The sequence below is a fragment of the Arvicanthis niloticus genome, chromosome 5 (assembly GCF_011762505.2).
Source record: "Arvicanthis niloticus isolate mArvNil1 chromosome 5, mArvNil1.pat.X, whole genome shotgun sequence".
Lineage (NCBI taxonomy): Eukaryota > Metazoa > Chordata > Mammalia > Rodentia > Muridae > Arvicanthis > Arvicanthis niloticus.
In genome coordinates, this window is record NC_047662.1 from 13,718,689 (window position 1) to 13,742,531 (window position 23,843).

The following is a 23,843-nucleotide window of genomic DNA, read 5'->3' on the forward strand; positions in this document are numbered from 1 at the left end:
TAGCCTAGGCTAGTTTGGAACTCACTACATAGACAAGGCTGGCCTAGCTTGAACTCACAGAGACTCACCTGCCTCTGTCTTCCCACTGCTAGGATTAAAGTCCTTGGCCATGTTTTGTCTGTCTATCTGTATGCCTGCGCACCATATGCGTGCTTGGTACCTACAGAGGCCAAATGAGAACATCCTGTCCCCTAGAGTTTAAGTTAGCAGATGGTTGTGAGCTGACCCTGGGTCCTCTGCAGGAGCGGCAAGTGCTCTTAATGGCTGAGCCATCTCTCCAGCCCCTAGAATACTGTTTTATGAGAAAAAAAATGTGATAATTTTACTGTATCAAATAGAAACAATACAATGTTTTACGGACGAGAGATATTTGTAATCCTTTGCGAAGTATAGAAATGTTTCCAGAATATCGTAGAACAAACACAAAACCTGTAGCTTAGAAAAACTTAAACTCACTTTTTTTCTTTTGAGATTCAACTTTTGAAGAAAAACAATTTTTTTTTTTCCTTTCAACCATTGCCTGCCCTAAGAAAAGATGGTTCCAAAGTACACAGTTCCCGAACTGGAGCGTTCACTTGAACGCTCATTCAGTAAACCAGCGGGCGTGTTAACCTCAAGAAAGATGGAGGTCGATCTGACTTCCCTGCCCTCTTTCAACATGGCAGACCAAGCTCATTAAGGGCCTGGCCTGGCGCCTCTTCCGGGCTGAGTGAGGGGGCGTGGTCCATTGAGGAAAGCCCTGCGTGCCTCCGCCCGCGACCCAGGCGCGCTTCAAGGCGCAGGCGCGGGGAGGGGTTGGGGGAGGAGGGAAAGCGGCGAGTAAGATGGAAGATGAGGAGGTCGCTGAGAGCTGGGAGGAGGCGGCAGACAGCGGGGTAAGGAGGAGCTGCCGCCCCGCGGCAGGGCCGGGCGGACCTGGCGTGAGGGAAGCCTCCGGGGAGCGGGTCTGGGGATAGTTTTCCCCAAGAAAGGGTCTCCCACACCGGGCCGGAGGTGGAAGAGAGGCCCCCGGTCCCGGAGCGCCGTGAAGGCCTCTTAAAGGGGCCGCGTTCCATTTCTCCCTCCACCTTTGCCGGGTGCCTCTCCGCCCGGCGGTGTGCGCGTTGCTCAGGGCGCCCCACCTTCTACCCCGGGGCAACTCTCTCTGGTCCCCGTGCTCCAGGGACCATTTTAAAGTTCTTGGGCTCTGTCTGGTAAGGGAGGGGCTCCGGCGGCGTGCCTGGCTCGGAGGAAGAGCGGGAGGAGGCCCCGAGACAGCGGGGAGCAAGAGACCATGTGTCCTCTGGGACCACTGGGCGCTGGGCCGAAATCCCCCGCCGCTGTGCGCCTTGCGCCGCGGTGAGCGAGTCTGGGTTTTTCTCTTCCTTTCTCTTTTCCTCTTTCAGTTTTACTCGAGTCTCCCGGGGATCTCAACAGAGCTCCCCTAAACTCTTTGGGCATCCGCTCTTCTCCGGGACCCACCCAAAGATCTGCGCAATGGGGAGGATCTCGGACTACGTTCGTCTGGGTGGAGGGAAGGGAAGGGAAGAAGGGAAGGGAAGAAGCTTCATGCCTGCGAGGAGAAGGGGAGGTTACCGATCGGTATGATTTGGGAGTTTTTGCTTGCCTCCAAAAGTTATAGGTAAAGGAAAAATTATTCCAAGTAGGAACTCGTCTATTAGGTTCGTGATTATCGTGCTCATTTCAGAGTTTGAGGTTCGACGCTAACCTTCGTGGAGACGGAAATGTCTCTTTGGTGACCATGTGTCCGCGCCTGTGCTATGCTGGGCTCCAGTGACATTCACCTTAAAAGCTTATGTGTGGGGAGTCACATATACCAGGATAGAGGAGGAGCTGGGTCTGTCTGCCCCTGGCGCTTCTAACCAGCGCAGCAGTGGTGTATATTCATAGGAATGTTGAAACTTGGCCTCGAAGTTTTTTCCGCTAGTTCAGCATTTCTCGAAGGATCGGTGATGCTTTTCCACTTAGCATTAACGAGCATTTGAAGGAGTGCTTGGTTCAGAGAGTATTTATTACAGGTTTTAAGGTACATGCCGATTGAATCCAGAAAATGTTTGTTTTGGTTTTGGTGTTTCTGAGACAAGGTCTCTCTATGTAGCCCTGGCTATCCTTGAATTCACCAGGTAGACCAGGCTGGCCTCAAAAATCACAAAGGTCTGCCTACCTCTGCCTTTAATTAGAGTGCTGGGATTAAAGGCATGTGCCACCACACTCAACAGATAAGATTTTTCTGGAGAGTAACAGGTGTTGTTTAGGTGTTTATTCATTCCGTCAATATTGAGTGCGTGCTGCCTGTTAGGAAGTGTGTGCAATAGTGACTTCTGCCAGAAAATGCACAATTTCCGGTAGAGGCATTTATGGTCTGCCACTAGGAGGAGTGTCACCCCTCATGTCACCTCCTGCATTAAGAAATAGGAAAGAAAAAAAAAAACAGTTTTTTTCTGATTTTTATTTACGTTATTATTTTATTTATTTTGTAAAGATGGTGTTTCTTTCGTGTTACCCTGGCTGTCCTGGAATTTGCTCTTTAGACCAGCTGGTCTGGAAAGAGCTCTGCCTGCTTCGGCTTCCTGAGGGGACTATTGGGATTGAAAGCATGCACCACTACTGCCAGAGAACGTGAGGGTGCTCGTGGACGTGTGGGTGCCCGAGGATGCCAGAAGTCATGGGTCCTCTAGCTGGGGTTACAGCCCACTGTGAGCCATTTGTGGGGTGCTAGAAAGGGAACGCTAGTCTTGTGCAAGAGCAGTGGCCACTTGTTTACCCCTGAGCCATCCCTCCAGCCCCTGCTCTATATTTTTAATATGTTTGCTTTAGTTTATTTGTTTGGGACAGAGACTCATAGTTACTGTCTTTTCACTGTGAAGAGACCCCTCCCTGACCAAGGTGATGCCTCTAAGAGTTCACAAACTGGAGAGCAAGCATTCAGACATAAGAGTCTAGAAGAGCTAGATTCTCTTTCAAACCACCACATACGGTCTCGCTGTGTAGCTCTGGCTGGCTACAGTCGCTGTGCAGGTTTGGTTCTCCTTAAACTAAGAGAGCCACCTGCCTCTGCCTCCCAGGTACCTGGCTTCAGCGCTGTTTTTGAAGATGTGCTGTTTGTGAACGCCAGACTTCTACACTGTAGTGCAGACTGGCCTCCAATGCAGCGAGTACTCAGATTCAGCCGTCCAGATGCTGGGGTTACACACACATCTCCCCTGGCGGCTCAAGGCTGTCATGCTGGCTCCCTTGAGTAATGCCCCTTTGAAGGAGAAGGGTGAGGAGGACGCACCAGGCTCACGCACTGCATCGCACTGCATGCGCCACGTCTTTGACTGCTGGTGTAAACATTCTTGGCTTTACATTGCCTTGTCTCCCGTCCTGCAGTGAGTTTTGAATGTGCCTGACTTCCAAAACAGAAAGGCCTAAACAAAGAAGCAAGCAAGCAGAAGTAAACTTGGGTGGAAGCAGAGAGATCAGAGCCTGGGAGTTGGCAGGTTGTAAATCTGAGTGTCCAGTCTCTGCAGATGCAGAGGGTCCCTGCCCTCCAGCGCCACAGTGTGTTTCCCCCAGTGTTTTCAGAGTACTCAGGGTAGAGTGGTGTCCACTGATGGAGGATCCCTGCCCTCCAGCGCCACAGTGTGTTTCCCCCAGTGTCTTCGAGTACCCAGGGTAGAGTGGTGTCCACTGGTGGAAGGGCTGGCTTGAAGTATCACTCAGGTGGTTTTATAACCAGGCTGCTGCTCATCTGAGACTGCTTTCCTACTGGACAATCGCTCCTTTGCATGTTTCCTTCAGAGAAGTTCAGCCACACTCTAAAGACAGTTCAGATAGGATAATTTACCTTTCACCAAGAAATGCTTCTTTTAAAATGTGCATGGTGGGGATGTGGAAAAGTAGAGCTGAGTCATTGTTGATCGGGTCTATTGATAGGGAGGGCCCTGAGGGTTGGACCCAGGGCCTCTGCTTGCAAACTAAGCACAGGCACTACCTGAGGTGAATCTTCCCTCCTGCTTCAGACTTTGACCTGTGGCCTCTATCTTCAGTAAGTCTCAAATGGCAGTTTGTAATTGGAAGACATCTTCCTGCCCCAGAAAGTAGATCAGCAATTGGTTTTCAAGGTGGGATTTCTCTGTATAGTAGCCCTGGCTATCCTGGAACTCACTCCGTAGACCAGGGTGACCTCAAACTCAGAGATCCACCTACTTTGCTGAGATTAAAGGTGTATACCACCACACTCAGCTTTGGTTCTGATGGTTTGAAGCTAGTTATACATGCCACTTGTTTAGACAAAAGAAACACATGGAAAGTGGTCTGTCTTCTCTTGTTGATGAAACACCTCAGCTAGAAAGGGGGTGACAGTGGGGTTAGGCTGGCAGCTGCAAAACACTGCGACCTTTCCCTAGATACCTAGAGTTTCTTTTGATTTTTTTTTTCTCAAACTAAGCAGTTGATGGGAAGAACATTTATCTTTTTCACACTTGTTTATCGTTTGTGTGTGTTTTGGGGAGTTTGTATGTGGAGGTCAGAGAAAGAAGAGCTTGGAAGAGTTGGCTCTCCTTCCACCACGAGGCTTCTCAGGATTGAACTGGGCATCAGCACCCTGAATCTCCTTTTAAAAAGCAGGGTCTTTATGAAGCCCAGATCCTCCTGCCTCTAGGATTATAGCCGTGTGCCTCCATGTCAGTTCCCCCACCCACTTACATATTGCCTGAACCAAGACTAAAACCCAAGGTCTCATATGTGGCAGGCAAGAGATCATTTCCAAGCCCAAGAAAATGTCTTGTGCAAGTTAAAGGATAACTAGGTAACTAGTCTTCTGGGTTGAGGATTCAAATGTATATTTACTTTCCACTCATGTGAGCCAGTCATTGCCCCGTCAGTGATGCTTGGCCCTGTGAGAAAGCATCCCTAGACATTGTATCAGTTGTGTGCCAGGCACTGGGGCACAGTCCAGTGAGTCAGAGGAGCAGCAACACTGTGTAGAAGGTGAACAAGTGGGTGCCATGCCTGGGACCAGACGTCTTGTGCAGGAGATGATGTCCACACAAACTTTGAAAGACCAAGAGTCAAGAATAGTGGTGCACACTTGTAACCTCAAGGCTCAGGCCGCTGAGGCAGGAGGGTCATGAATCGGAGGCCAGCCTGGGCAACACAGGGAGACTGTCTCAGGGGCAGGGTGGGGGGAAGAGGAACAATAAATGTAGATTTGAAAGTTGAGCTGAGCCGGGCCGCAGTGCAGTGTCTGGTCTTTGGGCAGGTGGTGGTGTGGCTAGTGTACACATAGACAGGCGGAGTCGGGAAAGCGCTCCACACTGCAAGCATTTCCTCCTGGCTGGAGTCACCGCGGTTGGCAGGACTCAGTGGAAAAAGATGGAGCCAGAGAGGTTTGTAGGGGCGATTTGAACTTGCTTCTGAGAGCTGCGACTTTGTCCTTAAAGCAGTAGAAAGCTTTAAATAGCTGTCTCCCTTTCTCCGCCCTCCTTTTTAGTAGAGGCAAGCTAGAGTTGGTTTTTCATTTAAGAGATAAAATCTTTCCTTTAGAGGAGTGGCTGTATTGTACACGGTGTTTTGTTTTATTCTGTTATCTTGGAGTGTGTGCAGTTGACTGTGGAGTGGGCACAAGACAATAGGTGAGTTAGTCTGGCACCCAGCTCTGCCAGGCCTGAAGGCTCTGCCAGGCCTCACGGCCTCAGCACTTCCCATCCTTTCGGGACCTGCAGTGTTCTCTGAGGGGGTTTTGTTCTGCAGAGCTTTTGGCCCGTTGAGCCATGATGGCTGTGAGCTGGCTGAACCCGACCTCTGGAAAGAGAGCTGCTTTCCCGTGGTTTCGGAGAAAAGAGGGTACTGAGGGACTTTTCAGCGAGAAAAGAGGGTACTGAGGGACTTTTCAGCAGTGGCTCCCAGTCTTTTTCACGGAGGCTGCATGGGCCCTGTTGTCAGCATGCTCTGGGCTCTTGAGGGAGCTGCCATGGTTGCCGGGGCTTTTCCTTCTGCAGGAGAGAAGCCTCTCTTTAAAGCTGTTGGTGAAATCCTGCAAGAGAAAGTTGCTATTGTTGAGATGTAGTGACCCAGATGTGTTCTTGGGGCCAGCCCTCTTAATAGTCCCTCCTCTAGAGGGCTTTGGTCCCCTCGGTGAGCAGCAGTCCTTGCTGACTCAGGTAGCTGTCTTCCACAAAGCAGTGTTTTCTGAATGCTTCCCTCAGTGGTGTGGGTTAGTTTTCTCCTGTCAAGACTGAGACTGACATGTTGGTTTCCTAGGAAGAGATTGGGTTTAAATATTTTACCTGGTTGTGACCAAAGTACAACATTTTTAAAAACTAATTTATTCTTTCTTTTTGTGTTATGAGGGATTATGCTTGGAATGTAAGTGCCACTGAGCTCACAGCTAAAACCTCCCTTTCCCCCCCATCCCCTTGGGTAGTGTGTGGGGCCTGGGGCTAGGGCTTGGGAAGAGTACCACCTGGCATGCCATCAGAAGCTCTTAGTAACCCCAGAGATTTCATTACGTAAATAGTTTTAACTCTGCTAGCCTCTGACACACAGCTGCCTAACATCTTGTTCTTGCAGGATGTTGGTTCCAAACACTAAGATAATCTAGGGAAGAAATCCCATCAGTGGTTTGTGTGCACATTATCTTGTCCCTGGTGCTGAGACGTCCCCTCTGTACACAGGAAGTAAGCCATTCTGCTCCCCAGGGAGTGTCAGTGTGGCTAGTAGGAGCCTTGGTGCTGGGGAGAGTTGTGTGCGAGTCTGTGGAAGTCAGGCTTGTTGTTCCTTAAGGACCCTGAGGGTCAGGCCTACGGGGATCCTCCAGTGGGTGGTCTTGCTCCTCTTGCCTGGTTGCATGGTGAACAGACACTCCGACTCTTCTGGAAGGGCTGTGAGACAGTGGAGTGAGCTCACTACAGTAGGTCTGAGTGTACCTTACTCATTGTCACCGACCTCTAGGGTGGAAGTTGCTTTGTCCCTGCTCTAAGAAAGGAAGCCATTGAGGTCAGTTCTAGCCCCAGGACCCTTGAGTCCCGCACCTTGTTCTGGTTATTTATGTTGGCTTGTCACTGGGTAATTAACTGGTGAGATGCTTCAGCATGCTTTGTGTTGGGTCTTTGAAGGTCTCCCATGTTCTCACCTGGGCTTGCTTGACCTGCTTCTTAACAGGGGTGAGTTGAGCCCAGTGCTGGAGAGCCCACAACACCCACAACAGTGACTGCCACTGAGGGCCTGGCTGCTTGGAATCTTAAAACATTCCTTTCTTCAGTTTGTCTCACTGTGTAGCCCAAGTGGGCCTTGAGCTTGTGATCCTTCTGCCTCAGCCTTCAGGCTTGTAATACCACTTTTAACACTTGACCAGGTGAAAAAGAGAGAGAAATGGTTTTTGCTCAGGATTAGGTTTGAGTGCCTTCACATGGGTCCTAGTTCCTCTCTCCTCTGGAGTACCCGCTGTGTGTCTTGTGACTCATTTGTGTTCTCGTCTGCCTGCTGAATGCCACCGATTGATTCTAAACTGGACTTGATAAGAGCACCCTTGGGTGTGCAAATAAAATTGGAGGTGTTGTGATAGTAACTTGATTCGTCCTCCGAAGCCCACCCACCTGATAGTCTCTGGGAGCAGTGGAGATGCCTCCTTTAGGAAGGATGGGCTCCTCACTCTGTCTCCCAATGTGGCCACAGAAGCCACTTAGCCCGGGGGTTCCTGACAGGCCTGATCTGGGGCAGCCTTCTCTCTGCTTGCTTCTCCTTTGTAGCCCTGACTTGATAGGTTTGGCCCTGAGGTTGGAGTGAGGGCTGGAGCCGTGCACAGCTGTTCAAGGCTCACAGGTCCTCAGACTCCAAGGGCTCTTGCTCGCTGTCTCGGAGTCCTACTGCACAGCTGCCCAGTGCTGTGTGAGAAGCCGACTAGTACAAGCCCACACAGCGGACGGAGTGCTAGAGACTTTGCCCTGCTCTGTTTGCCCTGCATGGATTCCCTCCCACACTGAGCCATCAAGTGTCCAAAGGCAAACATTCCTCTGTGTCAGGACTGCAGTTGCAGTTTCCGAGGCCCTCTCCGCTGGGTCCTTTTAAATTGCTGGGTCTGGTTTCTGCTGAAGAGCTATTTCCTTAACCACTGCCTGGCTGGCTGGCCATGAAGTCATCCTGCCCTTTCTTAAGAAACCTGGGCTCACCAGAACCTGCCTGGTGCAGAAGCTGGTCAGTTCTGTCACTAGTTGTGTGTCCTTTGTCAAGTTGCCACTTGCGTGTGCAGCAAGGCTGATTGATTGCACCTGAGTTGAGGCAGAGATTGAAGATAGTGACCAGAAGATTTGCCACATTAGAGACTGCAGAGCCTGCTGTCCCACAGGGGAAAACATACACACAGTCTACACACACAGTGAAGGGTATTGAACAGTTCCACTGAGTCCTACCTCATGTTCTGCTTCTGAGCTGCACCCCCAGCCAACCTTAGCTCTAGTCTGAAAGTGTGTAGTCACTTCTTGGACACGGACAAACCCAGTTGATCCTGGCTCCAGCCCACACTGGAACTATATTGTGACATAATCTCGCAAAGTCAGTTCTCTTCCATCTAAAACTGGGACAGCTCCAAAATTGCTCCACAAGGACTGTTAGCAGATTGGTGCGTCAGGCACTGTTTGTAGGCTCCCGGGCCAAGTGTGAAGTGTCAGTTCACAAAGCTCTGTTGGTGGAATCCCCGACATGTTTTATATGTGCACCTGCAGAGAAAGGCAAGTGAATTTAGGGGTACAGGAAGCATGAATGACTGAGGCAGAGTCCACCTTATAAAGCTGGATCTGAGAAGGACAAAGGTAACGGGACTGCTGGGAGGTTGCGACACCCGAAACTGTGGTTTGGGGAGGCTGAGGCAGAAGGGGTGCTGTAAGTTCCAGAGAGACGGGTGGATCTCTGAGTTTGAGGACAGCCAGAGCTATGTAGTGACCCTGTTTCAAAAAACCAAAACTAAAAATTCCAGGACAAAATAAAAAATGAGACTTCAGGATAGAAATAGTTGTGCCCTACCAGGGCATTCCAGGCAGGGGACATTGAGTGTAGATGAGGCCTTGAGGCTGGAGCAGAATTGTGTTTGTCTGAGGAACAATGGTGGCTCATGTGGTGGCTAAATGGGGAGGGAGAATGGCCCATAAGGTCAAAGGCACTGGGGCTCCAGATTTGATGGGACATTGCAGCAGGAAGCCAGGGTCAGTTTCAAGTCTCACTCTGGCTGCTATGGGGAATATAGGTGGACCGGGCGGGAGCCAGTCTCTGTTGGTGACTTGAACCACTATTGTGAAGAAGGTTTAGTGTGCATTGAAAGCAGAACCAACCAAGAGCTGCTGTTGTAAACAGCTGCCTATAAACAGGGCATCCGTCTTCCGTCGAGCTGCTGCAAGGCTGAGTGGCTGTGATGGTGGAGAAAACAGGCTTGGGTGAGCGGAGTTGTAAGTTTATACCTAAGAATGGGAGAGCCCATGTGCCAGTGTTTGTAAAGTTGTGGGCCTATGTGAGGTATAGCCACTATAACCAGGCATGGTGGCACATGTCTGTAATCCCAGCACTTGGGAGGCTGAAGAGGATTACTGTGAGTTTGAGATCTGCCTGCTCTCAAAAGGCAAGACCCTGTCTCAAAAAGAAACACACCCAGGGTCAGTGAGAAGTCTCAGTGGTTGATGCGGGTGGTAGGATCCACGCGGTAGGAGGTGAGAACCTCTAACCTCCACATGTGTAAGATAAATTAATTAAAACTAAGGCAGGCAGGCAGGCAGGCAGGCAGGCATTGTGGCATAAGCCCTTGACCCCAGCACTTGAGAGGCAGAGGCAGGTGGATCCCTTTGAGGCCAGCCTTGCCTACATAGTAAGTTCCAAGGACAGCCAAGGTGGATGTAGCAGAGGGGTCTGAACTTTGGGACCTCCAGCCCTTAGAGGTCAGGAGAGCAGAGGAACCTGCCCCTTAGGGGATGGGTCAGAGGATGAGAAAGAGTCTCTCGGGCAGAGACAGGCTCTGGAGAGTAGATTATGGGCCAAGAAACAGCTCTTCAAGAAGAAGCTGCAGACAGTTGGGAGCTTCTAGGAGGCTGAGGGATTGAGGATTCAAAAATCTATGCGTCTGGCAGTTGTGATCTCCTTGGCTGAGTAGGAACTAGGCTTGATTGAAGCCAGGCAGGGCGTACACCAGCATTGGGTACCGGGAAAAGTGTTGCTTGCTTTTAGGCTGATATGCAGCCCTCAGTAAACAGTATCCTCCCCTTGCTGATGGACCACGTCCTACACTACTGTTAGACTGTAAAGCCGTGGTCGGAGGACGGTGCCTGTGAGCCACTGGTGCCACAGTCTGTCTGTCTTTCTTTCTTTCTTTCTTTCTTTCTTTCTTTCTTTCTTTCTTATGTTTTGAAATAGACTATTATATTCTTCTAGCTGTCTTGGAACTTCTTAATTAGACTAGGCTTGTCGTGAACTCACAGGGATCCACCTGCCTCTGCCTCCTCAGTGCTAGGATTAAAGGTATGTGTCACCATACCTGGCATTTATTTATTTATTTATTTATTCGCTTTGTTTGTTTGTTTATTTAGGGTTTTGAGACAGGCTCATCATATAACCCTAGAATTTGCTGTAGACCAGGCTGACCTTAAACTTACAGAGAATCTACCACACCCAGCCTAATGATTGAAATTTTACTCAGTAGATCAAAAGTGATGCTATTTCATCATGTAATCCACGTTAAAGATTTTTAAATATGGAGCTCAAGGCATGACTCAGAGGTTAAGGGCACTTGTTGCTCTTGCAGAGAACCTAGGTTCAGTTCCCAGAACCCATGTGGTGACTCACAAGAACCTGCAACTCCAGTTCCAGGATCTGATGCTCTTTCCTGGCCTCCATAGGCACCAGACACACAGATGGTAGCTACATACCATTAAGGTTCTTATATGTATAAGATAAAATAAATAAAATTCAAATTTTAATCATTAGAATATTATAACTACACTAATTCACATTCTTAATTAAGTGGGAAATCTGGTGTGCATTTGGCACTTAACAGTGACCTCAGTGTGGACCCCAGCTTGAGAGGTGCACAGTTAGAGCTAGGGCAGAGGGGAATGTCCAGAGGGCTCCCCAATGCTGGGTCAGAGCAGACACCCTGAGAGCTAAGTGCCTTGGTGGGAAGGGGGTTTCAGCTAAGAAAACTTGTTCTGAAGCATCACCTTCCGGGAGGCGTCTCCTCCTCCTCCTCTGCCTCTATTAACCTTTCATCCTCTTTGAAGTTTCTTGGGCTCCTGTTCTCCTTGCTTCTATCCGATCCATGTGTCCTGCACTCCATGGCAGGACTGCTTGCCACAACACACAGCATCTGTGGTTTGCTTGTGTCTCCCACTATCTGGCTCTGTCCACCAGCACAGCTAGCCTGCTCACCTCTGGGCCCAGGACTGGGGGTATCTGCTGCAGCAGGTTTTCCACAAATGATGCTCCCCAGCTCTCTCCCTCCCTAGGGAAGCAGAGTAGAAAGATGTTGAAGGCGCTGCCAAAGCCTAGACTTCCTCCTGGAGTCAGGGCCACATCCTGTGCCCTGGGGTGACCCACTTAATTAAAGTGGAATGTTTTCTCTCACTCTGGGAGTAACAAAGGGAGAGAAATAAATTCCATTTATAGGAAATGGAATGGAAAACAGGCTTGCCCAGGTCTATATTGAGAGGCAAATAGTGGACCTGTGGCCTCAGCCCCTTAGCCACCTCTCAGTCCCTAAGCATGCTTTTGGCTGTAGCTTAGCCCATGTATAGTTTGGCTTTAACTTAGCCCATGTATAGTTTGGCTTTAACTTAGCCCATGTATAGTTTGGCTTTAACTTAGCCCATGTATAGTTTGGCTTTTTCTCCCAGGTGTGCTTTTGTAATTTTTTTTTTAAAGGCATCAAAAGCACATGTACCAGTATCTATAATTCAGATAATTTTGGACATTTGCTAAATTTTTGAACCTGAGGTGCCAGAACTTTGGGTACTCTCCCAAGGATGGATCTGCCAGAGAAGATCGAATGAGCAGGGACAGCCAACCCAGCCAGTCTGAGCCAGTGCCTGTTGCTGGTCAACGTGTAAACTGTAGACACGGGCTCTGCAGGTGTCTGGAGAGCTCTGTGGTTTATCCATCTGCACTAGAGATGCCCCTTTAAGGTACCACAGCCTTCCTGTGACTCTTCTCTGTCATAGATCAGAGTTTGCTGTTACAAACAACTTCCTTATGAGGTTGTTGGCTTCAGATTCAGAATAATCCTCCTGCCTCGGGCTCTCAATGCTGGGAGTATAGCCATGAGCACCACACTCATCTGATTTTATGAATTCCTCTGCTTTGTCCCTAAGTGAGATTGAGGACCTCAGGAAGAGCCAGACTCCTGCCCAGGTTCGTGGGAACCATCAGGGACAGTGGCCAGGAACACAGCTGTGCTGGATTCTAACATTAGCCACCTGAACCAGGGACATGGGTACCTATGTCTCTCGTGGGCCTGGAACTAGCTCCATAGACCAGAATGGCCTAGAGCACGCAGGGGTCTGCCTACCTCTGCTTCTCCAGTGCTGGGATTAAAGGTGAGCCAGGTGATACCGGTCCAGCCCCATTGTTTCTTCTTTACCCCTCGCCCCCACATCCAGTTCCCCAGCCCTGCCTGGTCAGTTAGGAGACGTGCTTCCTGTCCACCCAGCTGTAGAGCATGCTAACTGTGGGAGTTCAAGGTCAGCACCATCCTTGTGAGAAAGCTGGAGACTGACAAAGACGAGAGTTACTTACTGCCTGGATCACCTGAACAAAGGGGTTTTACTTTCTAACCCAGAGCCAGAGCTTCATTGGAAGCAGCTTGTGGGACTGTTCTGGGTTAGGTTGCTTGCAGTAGTCACCAGAGGGTTCTGTGGGTTGGGGCAGCTACCATCCTCCTTGGCTGGACACCGTGGCAGAGGTAGAGAACATGGCTCTGGAGCTGGCAACAGCAGTTCAAGCCCCAGAAAGGACAAGGCACTCCCTCCTACCCTTGTGGAGTGAGTGGGGAGATCAGTGCGGTCTCCTGTGAGTGCCCAGCTCCTTTGACTGTCACTCAGGGCTCCACCCCTAGGTGAACGTTTCCATCTAAGATGCACTGTGGCTAATCTCCGCGATGCTCTTTACACTGAGACCTTTTTACACTGAGACCTGGCTCGCTCTTTCCTCCTTCCTCTCCGTCTCCCTTACTGAGTTCCTCTCAGTGACACCTTGTAGCGCTTTTGTTTGCTTGGTTGGTTTTTGGTGTCAGGGTGGTACGGAGGGGTGTTGGGATTTGTGGGGTTTTTGCTCATAAATACACTTATTTATGTATGAGCGTTTTATCTGTATTTATGTCTGCACATCAGAGTAGAGCATCGCTGGATTGTAGATGGTCGTGAGCTACCATGTGGGTGCAGGGAATAGAACCATGACCTAGAAGAGTGGCCAATGCTCTTAATCACAGAGCCGTTTATTTATTTATTCATTTATTTAGCGTTTTGAAACTAGGTTTCTCTGGAGCCTGCCACTGCCTGGCTCTTCCTTTTATTGTTTATGATTTATTTTATTATTTGTGTGTGTGTGTATCTGTGTAACCAGTGTGTACACATGCATGCAGGTGCCTCCAGAGGTCACGAGGGCTTCAGATCCTGTTAGAATCCAGCAGAGCTGTGTTCCTGGCCACTGTCCCTGATGGTTCCCACGAACCTGGGCAGGAGTCTGGCTCTTCCTGAGGTCCTCAGTCTCACTTAGGGACAAAGTTAGAGGTTCAGGCAGTTGTAAATCACCTGACGTGGATGCCAGAACTCAGGGCCTCCTCATGAGCGGCCTCTGTAGCCCGGTTTTAATCTTGTGAGGGTCTGCCCATATAGCCCAGACTGGCAGGGAACTTGTGGCAACTCTTTCTCCTCCTCCCAATCGCAGCACTGTAGTTACATGTTGTTCCCCCATGTCTGGGCCACAGCCTCTGTCTTCTGTTTCTGTAAGGCAGGGTCTCTAACCCTGGAGCTCAGCACAGCAGCTGGGCTAGGTGCCCAGCAAGCCCTAGGGGCTGACCATCTCCACCCCAGGACTAGGGTGCAGGCTTGTGACACTGCCCACCTTTTACTTGGGTGCTAGGGATTAGAACTCAAGTCCTCAGTTTACCCATTGAGCCATCTGCGGCTCATCATTGTTTTTTTATTTTCTGGTTTAGGGTCTCACTCTGTAGCCCAGGTTTACCTGGGACTCACTATGTGGTCTAGGCTGACCTGTTACTCATGACCATCCGCCCTCAATCTAGTCTATAGGATTGCAGGCATAAGCCGCCATACCTGGCTCTGGCCACCTCTCAATGTTACAGGAGCAAACCTTGGCTTGTAATCATCCTTGCCTTTCATACAGACCACAGTCCCTTTTGTCTCCCTTGTTAAAAGTAGACTGGGACTGCTGAGGTGGCCTGACAAGTGAAGGCTCTGGCTTCAGCTGGAAACCCACACGATAGGGAGAGAGGAGAGAAGGGAGACGAGGCTGTCCTGGAGATGGCCTCTGCTTTTTGCACGTACACCATGACAAACACATACACACAGCAATGGTAAGCTTTAGAAATCTCTTATTTATCAATACAAAGTCTGGACTGGAGAGGTGACTCCAGTTACGAGCACTTTCTGCTCAACCATGAAGACCAGAGCTCAAATCCCAGCACCCACATTAGGCAGCTCCCAAACATCTAACTCCAGCTGCATCTGACACCTTCCGGACCAGGCGATGGGCACAGCACATGCCTGCACATACACTCAGACACAGCCGACACTCACGAAGAAAGAGGCTGCTGTGAGAAACCGTGAGGAGTAAGCTAGCATAAGACACTGGATTGGCCTTGAAATGACACTGTGTCACAGTTAGTTCTGTCAGGAGCTACGCTTGGTGTAGATTCTGTATCTGTCACAGTGTTTTGGTTACTATATGTTCTCTATGCACGGGCACAGACGGGCACAGCTACGTTCAAGCCGTGTCGGAAGGTTTTCCTGCCTTTCCAGGTGCCTCAGAGGCTTGCCTGTGCCTCAGCAGCACAGTATGGTGTTGCCTGGAATGAGTGGCAATATTTGTACTTAAATGTAGCTTCAGACAGTATAATTTTGTATTGTTGGAAGAGATACAAATTAGGAAAGATTGGGGGTGGGAGGGAGAACCTTCTAGAACACCATTAAAGAAAGCTGGTCAGATTGTCGGACTCTCAACCAGTGGATTGAACACCAGGTTCAGTTCATGACGATCAGCTGTCTGTTTGCTAACACTGATTCCCTCCCCAGGCGCTCGTTAGGTGAGCCAGAGAGGCTTTAGGTGGATGGGACGAACCAGCTTGAACTGCCTCCATACTCAGAGCACAGACTGTTAGCACACAATGCTGAGCAGAACACAGCAGGTCCTGTATCGCAGGGCACTTGGCAGTACTCAGTCTCTAGCCAGGAGCAGCCCCTACTGTCACCCTCCAGTGTTGTCACACCAAAAATGTCTTGACCTTGCCAGATCCCCTGCCAGCAAAGTAGCCAGTGGCTCAGAGCCACTCTTGAGAGAAAGAGTTGCTGAGTACACAGTCCTCCTCCTCCGGGAGCTAGCTGCTCTGGTCGTCAGAGAGAGGGACAGACAAGGAGCCTGGAGATGGAGACATGCTGAGCTCTGTGCACTCTGCTTGCAGGTGTCTGCAGTTCCTCTAGCTAGTTGTAGAGGCAGCCGCAGGCTGAGGTTCTGGGAGTTGAGCTCCTGAATGGATTGATGAGTCTCACCTAGTCTTCCCCAGGCTCTTTCTTTACCTTTTTCTACAATAGTGACTTTGTGACAATCTGCTCCAGTGAGAACTCTTTCCTCTGATTCACCTTCAGATTCTATGGGTCACTTTGGAGAGAGAGAGCAGGCTTCTCTCTGCCCTAAATGCTGGCCTCAGAAAGCTCATGTGCCAGTGCAAACTAGATTATGAACTAGTTGACACGTATGGCCGTGAGGGGATGTAAAAGGGAGAGTTAACCACCAGGGGGCAGGCGCTCGATGCACTGGTGGGATCAGAGAAGAAGAGGATGCCCCTGGGCATGAGTGGGAGCTGAGGATGCTGCAGACATGTGTGGCCTGGGCACTGACAGCTCAGTCCTGTTCTAGTGCAAAACAGGAAGGGTAGATTGGAGGGATGGGAGAGGCAGATGTCCTTCGAGTGCTTGAGTGGGGAGATGGCTTGGTTAGCTATGTGTTGAGAAAGTTGGAGTGGTTGGAGTGAGTCTGAAGGAGACAACAGGAGACTGGCTGGAGGCTGTGCAAAAAAAAGAACAACAAAACAAAAAAACCCACCTAATGATGAGGTCCAGAACTATTGCTGTGTTCATGGGGCTAAGGGGAGATGGACCTTCAGAGGGAGCCAGGTCCCCAAACCTCAGGTCTAGCTGAAGGACACAGCCAAGTCCCTGCCTAGAGAGAAGACACTGCCCTTAGCTTGGAAAAATAAAGACTTAAGGTTTTATTTGAGAGAGATTTTTTTTTCCACTTTTATATACATTTTTTTCCTCTAGGAAATAGACAGACGATTGGAAAAAAAACTGAAGATCACACAAAAGGAGAGGTAAGGCTGCTGTCTGGCATGAGGGCTCTTGCTCCCTGCCACCGAAGAGCTGGGCAGGCAGTGTTCCCCAGCTGGCTGCGAGGTTACTGGTTAGGCTCCTGGGCAGCTAGGCGACGAGGACACTGGATTGAGGCTTTGGGTGAGACCCTGTGTGAGGTCGTCTGCTGAGAGAGGGAGGTGACAAGATTTGGGTTTACCTGTGGCTGCACTCAGTGCCTCCGAAGTGTGGGGTAGTTGTTTCTCCCTGTGGATATTGGTGTCTTTTGTGACATGAAGAGTTTGGACAGATAATTCCTCTGTATCCTTGATGGCTTGACAGCTTAGTGTATTATGAGGATATCTTGGAAGGAAAGACGCTAGGAAATCCTTGGGAAACCTTTAAGGATTGTTTTCTCACCGTTGTGTGGTGTGGTTAGTGGGTTTCAGGGTAGGTGACTTTGGGCTTAGGTAACAGGGACAAGCAGCAGAGAGAACTGACTACATTCATCCCCCAAGGGATTCTGGGAGTCCTCACTGGCTTTCCAGACTCCCTGCTGTTGTGGTCAGACTGCTGGCTCTTCATGATTCCCAGGAACTCCCATGGTTCCAGGCCCCTTTCCATGTCATCCCCACCCACCTAGGACCCTTGCATCCGATACCGCACGGAGCTTCCACTGCTGACAGTTGAGGCCCTAGCAGTGCTCTCAGTGGTTATGGACAAGAGCTGGGGTGGCCCGGTGGCTGGTGTAGCTGTTCTCCTTGCCTTGCTCCTGTTCTCATCTGTGGCTTCTGTTTGCTCCCTCCTTGTGTTGTGGGTCCTCTCTGTGTTTGGGGGTGTCACCTCTGCTTGTGGCCACCTGGCTTTGATGTACATATCTAGCAGCCGTGGACAATGCTTGTCTCTGAGCACTGCCAAGCTGTTTCATCCCAGCCCCGCCGCTGCCCAGTAGAGCAGAGCGCCCTGGTAAGGGAGAGTTCTGCTCAAAGGCTCCTGTGTGGAGGTAGCTTGCTGGTCTGGTGTAGCCTGTCTCTTGAGAGCCACAGGTCACTTGCCAGAAGGCAGAGAGAACTTGGTAAATCTTGTCTTGCTTGTTACCAGGTTGGGTGGCAGAGCAGGTGCCTATGTATTGTCTCATTTTGAGCACACACTGTGGGAGACCTGGGCTGAGGGGTTCCCTAGTTCTCCAGCCTCCTACACTCTGGTCTGTATAGGGAAGCTGGAGTTTTTATCAAAGTCATTGAATTTGGGGTGTGAAATGTTTTGGCCTCGAGGGCAAAAACGGTGCTTGCTGGGCCTGTTAAGCACATGGAGAGGAAGTCCCAGGACCACGGGGTGGTGACCTGCAGGGTTAGATCTCTGGAGCAGTTCTGTGCCCTGCAGAGCTGGTGGCAAGGCTGCTGTCCTGCCTGAGGTGTGGGAGTACAGTTGTCTGGTCCCGGGCCAGGAGGACAGTCAGTAGGAAGGAGAAGACAGTGAGGAGGGTGTGGGGCTCGGATGGGCCTTCTGCTCATGGTGGGATTTATGAAGCTGTGTTTGCTTTGTCAGCAGGAAATCCAAATCTCCTCCCAAAGTGCCCATTGTGATTCAAGACGATAGCCTTCCCACGGGGCCCCCTCCACAGATCCGCATCCTCAAGAGGCCCACCAGCAACGGTGTGGTGAGCAGCCCCAACTCCACCAGCAGGCCAGCCCTTCCTGTCAAGTCCCTAGCACAGCGAGAGGCAGAGTACGCAGAGGCCCGGAGACGGATCCTAGGCAGTGCCAGCCCCGAGGAGGAGCAGGAGAAACCCATCCTGGACAGGTGAGTGTAGGTGCCGCCAGTGGCAGGGGAGGAACCAGCCTGCTGGGCACCTTTATGTGGGTTCTGGGAATCGAACTGAGGTCCTTAGCTTTAGAGCCAAGCACTGTAGTGGAGTTCTCTCCAGCCTAGGGTGCTGTCAGGTGTCAAGTATGGTGGCTGATGGCCCCCACAGAGTGCACGCTGCAAGGTCAAAGGATGGGCTTCCAGTCCGCTCTGTCAGCTGCACACGTTCCAACCACTTAACCTGCTGGTGATCTCAGAAGTAGGGTAGGGGTTATTCTGCCTTGCCCACCAGCATTGAGCGTATACTTAGCAGTGAACAAATGGCCGTAAGGTGCTGAATTCTGCCCAGGCCCCAGAAAAGCCCAGTATTGTTGCCTGGTTCTCTAGCAGCCCCATGCTAGTTTTTGCGGTAATTTTCACTTTCTTCAATTTTTTTTTTTTCTTTTGATTTAGATTTGTATTGTGTTACTTTCTGATGACACAGTAATTGTTAAACATGCCTTTGGAGCTAGGCAGTGGTGGCACATACCTTTAATCCCAGCACTCAGAAGGCAGAGGCAGCTAGTCCTCTGTGAGTTTCAGGCCAACCTAGTCTACATAGTCTACATAGCTGTCAGAACAGCCAGAGCCACAAAAACCCCTGCCTTTGGGGGGCTAGAGACGCGGCTCAGTGGAGTGAGTGCTATACAGTCCTAAGGACCTGCCTGAGGACCCCAGCACCCAGGTACAAGCTGGGCTCAGGCTGCCAGTACAGCTCGGCTGCTAAGGACACTTGCTGCCAAGCCCGACTACCCAAGTTCAGTCTCTGGAGCCCTCACAGTGACAGTGGAGAGACAGTCAGCCCCTGCAGGTGGTTCTCTGACCTCTGTGCTTGGGCTTTGGGGTACACACATATTACATACGATAAGTTTTAAATAAAGTATGGATGGGCTGGAGACACAGCTCAGTGGTTAAGAGCACTGCCTGCTCTTCCAGAGGTCCTGAGTTCATTTCCCAGCACCCATGTGGTGGCTCACAGCCATCTGCAATGGGATCCTATGCTCCTCCTCTGGCATCACGCACGCACATGCAGGCATCCGTGCCGACAGAACACTGTACACATAACAAACAGGGACCATGCCAGTGAAGATTGAGGAAGAAGCAAGTGCTGGCACACAGAAGCCTGTTTTTTGTTTTTGACACAGGGTCTCATTTAGCTTAGGCTAGCCTCAAACTCACTCACTCCCACCTTGAATGCCTATCCCTCTGTCTGTACCTCCTGTCTGCTGAGATTACAGCTGGCCTCCCTCACCTGCTGTACACAGAACTACAACCAGACCTAGGGCCTCACTGATACCAGGCAAGCTCTGCGCCAAGGCCCTTGTCCAGCCCTTAGTAGTGGTGTTTTGAGACACTGTCTGACCTGGTAGTCTAGGCTGGCCTGCTTTAGCCTCTCTGGTGGTAGGGTTACAGCCACACCACATTAGGCTCTTCTTTCTTGCTTCCCAGGGTAGGAGAGTACACACTTAGGCACAAGCTGTCAGGCAAGCGGCCAGCCTCTGAGCATCTCCCAGTCCTCTGGTTTGAGGGTTCTCTCTGGCTATTCTTTCCCGGAGACGGGGTCTCTGTAGCCATGGCTGTCCTGGAACTTGCTCTGTAGACCAGGCTGGCCTTGAACTCACCTGCCTCTGCCTCCCAGGTGCTGGGATTAAAGGCGTGCGCAGCCATGGTCCATTTGCATCTTGGCCTTTTGAAACCAAGTTCTCACCCGTGCTGGCCTAATTCACTGTGTAGCTTAGACAGCCTTGCACTGGGGTCCTCTGCCTCCCTCACAGTTACAGGCATGTGCCACCATGTCTAGTGCCGTCGTCGTTTTGAAGGAACATCCGTTCTGTTCTCTCCTCTTAGTCTGCGCCTGTCTGGAGTGGGAAAGTCCATTTCCTTCTGTCTTCTCTAGTACTAGGAGTCAGCAGCTAGCCTCGTGGTTTGGAGGGAAACAGGAGTCAGCCAGGTGGGTGCAGCTCACTCCTGAGCTCATGGCTAGGGGCCCAACCCTGGAACAGTCTTATTAGTTGGTTCTGTGGAAGGTGCCTTGCTCCTCCCTCCACGGGATAGGCTGTATGCACTCCCTCTGCTTACAGATAAGCAGTGGCACATGACAAGGGGGGAATGCTGTAATTGCTAGGAGGAGGACCATGGACCACTCCCTCCTTCCCACAAGGAGCTGCCAAAGTAGAAAATGCATGCCCTAGTCTGCTTGTCAAAGAAATAGATAGGCACAGTAGTTCAAGTTGGCTGGTAACCCCAACCTCAGCCATGGGTTGATTTTAAGGTTCAGGGATTTCAGGCTGGGGCGTGGCTCTGTAGTGCCTGCAGCACAAGCACAAGGACCCCAGTTTGAATCTCCAGTACCCACATAAAAGCCATACAAGGCTACAGTGACTAACCCTGGCACTAGGTGGGGCGTGGGGCGTGTGGGGTGCCTAAATTGAGCCCTGGTGAGCTCTAGGTTCAGTGAAAGCCCCTGTCTTGAAGAAGTGAAGAATAGAGGACGGTACCTGATGACCTCTGCCACACATGTACACCTACGCACGTGTGCCCACACTCAGTGTGACGTACGCTAAAGACTCTGGGCATCTTTCCTACCCTCAAGGCCTTCCTTTTATCTTCCTTTAGGCCAACCAGGATCTCCCAACCCGAAGACAGCAGGCAGCCCAGTAATGTGATCAGACAGCCATTGGGTCCTGACGGGTCACAAGGCTTCAAACAGCGCAGATAAATGCAGGCAAGAAAGGATGCCGCTGCTGCCACCATCGCCTCCTGGATTGTCTGCCATGGGTTGCACTGCTGTGGCAGACATCTGGACTTGAGCAGAGGGAATAACCTGACTTACTTGCACTGTGATCCCCCTTGCTCCGCCCACTGTGACCTTGAACCCCATGCACTGTGACCTCTGCCTCCCCGCCTTCCCACTGTGATTGGCATGTTGACAAGGGCTGTCCCAAGTCAATAGAAAGGGAAAGGGTGGGGATTAGGGGAGGAGTCGGGGAACCTACCAAGGACTCAGAGTAGAGGGTCAGACAGTGCCACTTGGCCACTTGGGGTAAAGCCAGTGCCAGCAATAACAGTTTATCATGCTCATTAATTTGGGATTTCACAACACAAATGAGAACTCCCCCACCCACCCCAAGTGCATGTCGCCATCACTTAAAAGTAAGTTCCATTGAAAATATCCTTTCTTTTTTTTTTTCTTCCTATTTTTTGTTTATACAAAGAATCTGATTTGCAAGAAAAAGTGCATGGAAGGGGTTTTAGCAGTTTAATGAATTTTTAATTGAGAAAGGGTAGTTTAGTAGTCACTTAAAAGATGTTTCTGGGAAATTTGCTAGAAACATTAACCAATAGGATTTTGATGAGCTTAGCTTCTGTATTCCTACTGCCGCCCAGAAGAGAGGCCGGGCGGGCTCAGGAGCCCCCCATAGATGAGCATCTGTGCCTAAATCGCCTTCCTCCAGCTAAGTCCCAGCTAAGTTGCCTAGAGATAGCTCAGAGAGCCTGGGGAGGGGCTGACCCCACGTTAGCATTGTGAGAGATGGGGAAAGCAACGGGCTTCCCCTTCCCATGCCCCTCAGGGTGGGCTGGCTCCCTACCGGCCAGGTTCGCTGCTTCTAGAGGAGGGCACAGAGTGACTTTGGGCTCAGAAAGGCAGTGGTGACACTTGTCCAGTGTTTGCTGTCAGCACAAGCCCAGGAGAGAGTCTGGCTCCGGAACCCCAGGCCTCTGCCTGGAGTGGTCAGAAGGTAGAGAGGCCTGTCCCCTCCAGCAAGACTGGATGGAATGCTTAAGGATCTGTGGCTGGCCGTGGCTCAGAGACTGTACCGGAACATTGCCTGGTGAAATGGGTGGGGCTAGAGCACCTGGGAAGCATCAGAAAGACAAACTTTGCATTGCAAAGGCAGATGGCCAACACGTTAGGTTCCTCTGAGGCCCCTTTCCTGAACAGAGCAAGGCTGGCATGAAGGCCATTTCTGTCCCTGAGCCTGGAGGTTTGCTTTGGCTCTTGGTGGGAGAGGCTTGAGAGGGCGGCTGTGTCCCACTAGGTGCTCTCTGGCTTTATGGGCTCCAGTGCACTTGGCCTTAGCCCTCGGCCAGCCTGACGGCCTCCCCTCTCCTGAGCAGCACTCAGGTTTGGGAGTGGGTGGTGTGGGATTAGGGCAGCCAGAGCAGCCAAGGTGTTGAGCTTTGCAGGATCACACCACCTTCAGTTCCTCTGGTTGTGCCCTGTAGCAATGGCCCACGTCATCTTCCCCAGCACAGCCCTTAGACCTGCCTGAAACCAGGGCCCATCTGCGAGTGAGCAGGAACAGAGCCTCGGTATGAGGGCTGGCCACCCCAGGGTAGGAAGGAACTTGGCTGCTAGCTCAGAGTCTAGGGCCCACCCACAGGGGCTAGTGGTTTTGGTTGGAGGACAGACTGTCCTTTCTTTGGAGAAGGGTGCAGAACCCATGCTTGCCTGGTCCCCTCTAGTGGAAGCCAAGGGCAGGCGGCATCTGCACATTGAGAGTTTACAAGAGTGGCTCTCCCATCTCAGTCTGGCCAAAGAAGGCCCTGCCCACAGTGCACCCGCCTCCCCACGCCCACCGGCAGTCATGCCTTCGGCCTCCTAGATGAGGTGGCGGCACCACTAAAGAAGGAAAGAAAGGAAGGAAAACGGACTGGTGTTGGGGGAGGGAGGGCATGGGAAACGGTTTGGATTTTGTGTGTGTGTGTGTTTGTGGGGTTTATTTTTGTGTGTGTGTGTTTTTCCATTTTTTGTAGTTGTCTATAACTCCATAAGTGCTTTTTTTTTTTTTTCTTTTTTCTTTCTTTCTGTCTTTAAGTAAGTTGCAGGCTTTGGCTTGGAAATCCCCAGGGGGATAAAGGGCAGGAACCTGAGGCTGCTGCCCCTTTGTCTGCCTTCATGGTACTGTCCTGTCCCCCAGCTCTTCCTGGACCCCATGAGCCAGGCCTCAGCCCTTCCAGCTAACCGCTTCCCATGAGCCACTACTCTGATGTCAGCCTATAACCAAAGGAGCTGGGGGTCCGGGTCTGGTGACCAGCCCTTCTCAGTCCCCTCAATCAGGGTGCTCCCCACCTGCAGGCAGGAGGTAACACCCTATCTGCTGCCATCAGCCCCTTCCAGAGCCCACCTGTCCCGCCTAGCCCTGTCCTGCCCTGCCATACCCTGCTATGCCCCATCTGGGGGTGCTGTGCTCAGGGATGGGCCGGCAGGGCTGCATCCAGTCTCCCTGGTAAGCAGAGACTCAAGAAAACCTCTGGGGTCCTGCTTCTGGTCATATGGCCCCAGGGGGGGACCCTTGGGCATCTGTACAGAAGGGACTGGGAGGGAGGCCGCACCCTGCAGTCTTGCTCTGCTGGTGTAGCAGGCAGCTCCTCACCCCAACCCCCACCGCGGGCTCCTGAGTCGGCAGATTAAGCATTTTATAAATTGTATTTTAAATACATGTTTTAAACTTGTCA

The 23,843-nt window shown here is 51.1% G+C and overlaps 1 protein-coding gene across 4 annotated transcripts; it reads left to right on the forward strand.

Moving 5' to 3' along the window:
• The first annotated feature begins 761 nt into the window (after positions 1-761).
• On the forward strand, positions 762-23,843 carry Szrd1 (SUZ RNA binding domain containing 1). Of its 4 annotated transcripts, none has more exons than XM_034503048.2 (4): positions 762-875; positions 16,512-16,561; positions 18,090-18,341; positions 21,000-23,843. In XM_034503048.2, the coding sequence occupies exons 1-4, from the start codon at positions 825-827 to the stop codon at positions 21,100-21,102; spliced, it is 456 nt and encodes a 151-aa protein (XP_034358939.1). In that variant the 5' UTR covers positions 762-824; the 3' UTR covers positions 21,103-23,843. The 4 variants fall into 4 exon arrangements, with proteins under 4 accessions (XP_034358939.1, XP_034358938.1, XP_076789965.1 ...); XM_034503047.2 differs by having other exon boundaries at positions 763-875; positions 18,087-18,341; XM_076933850.1 differs by lacking the exon at positions 762-875 and adding an exon at positions 1,462-1,581 and having other exon boundaries at positions 18,087-18,341.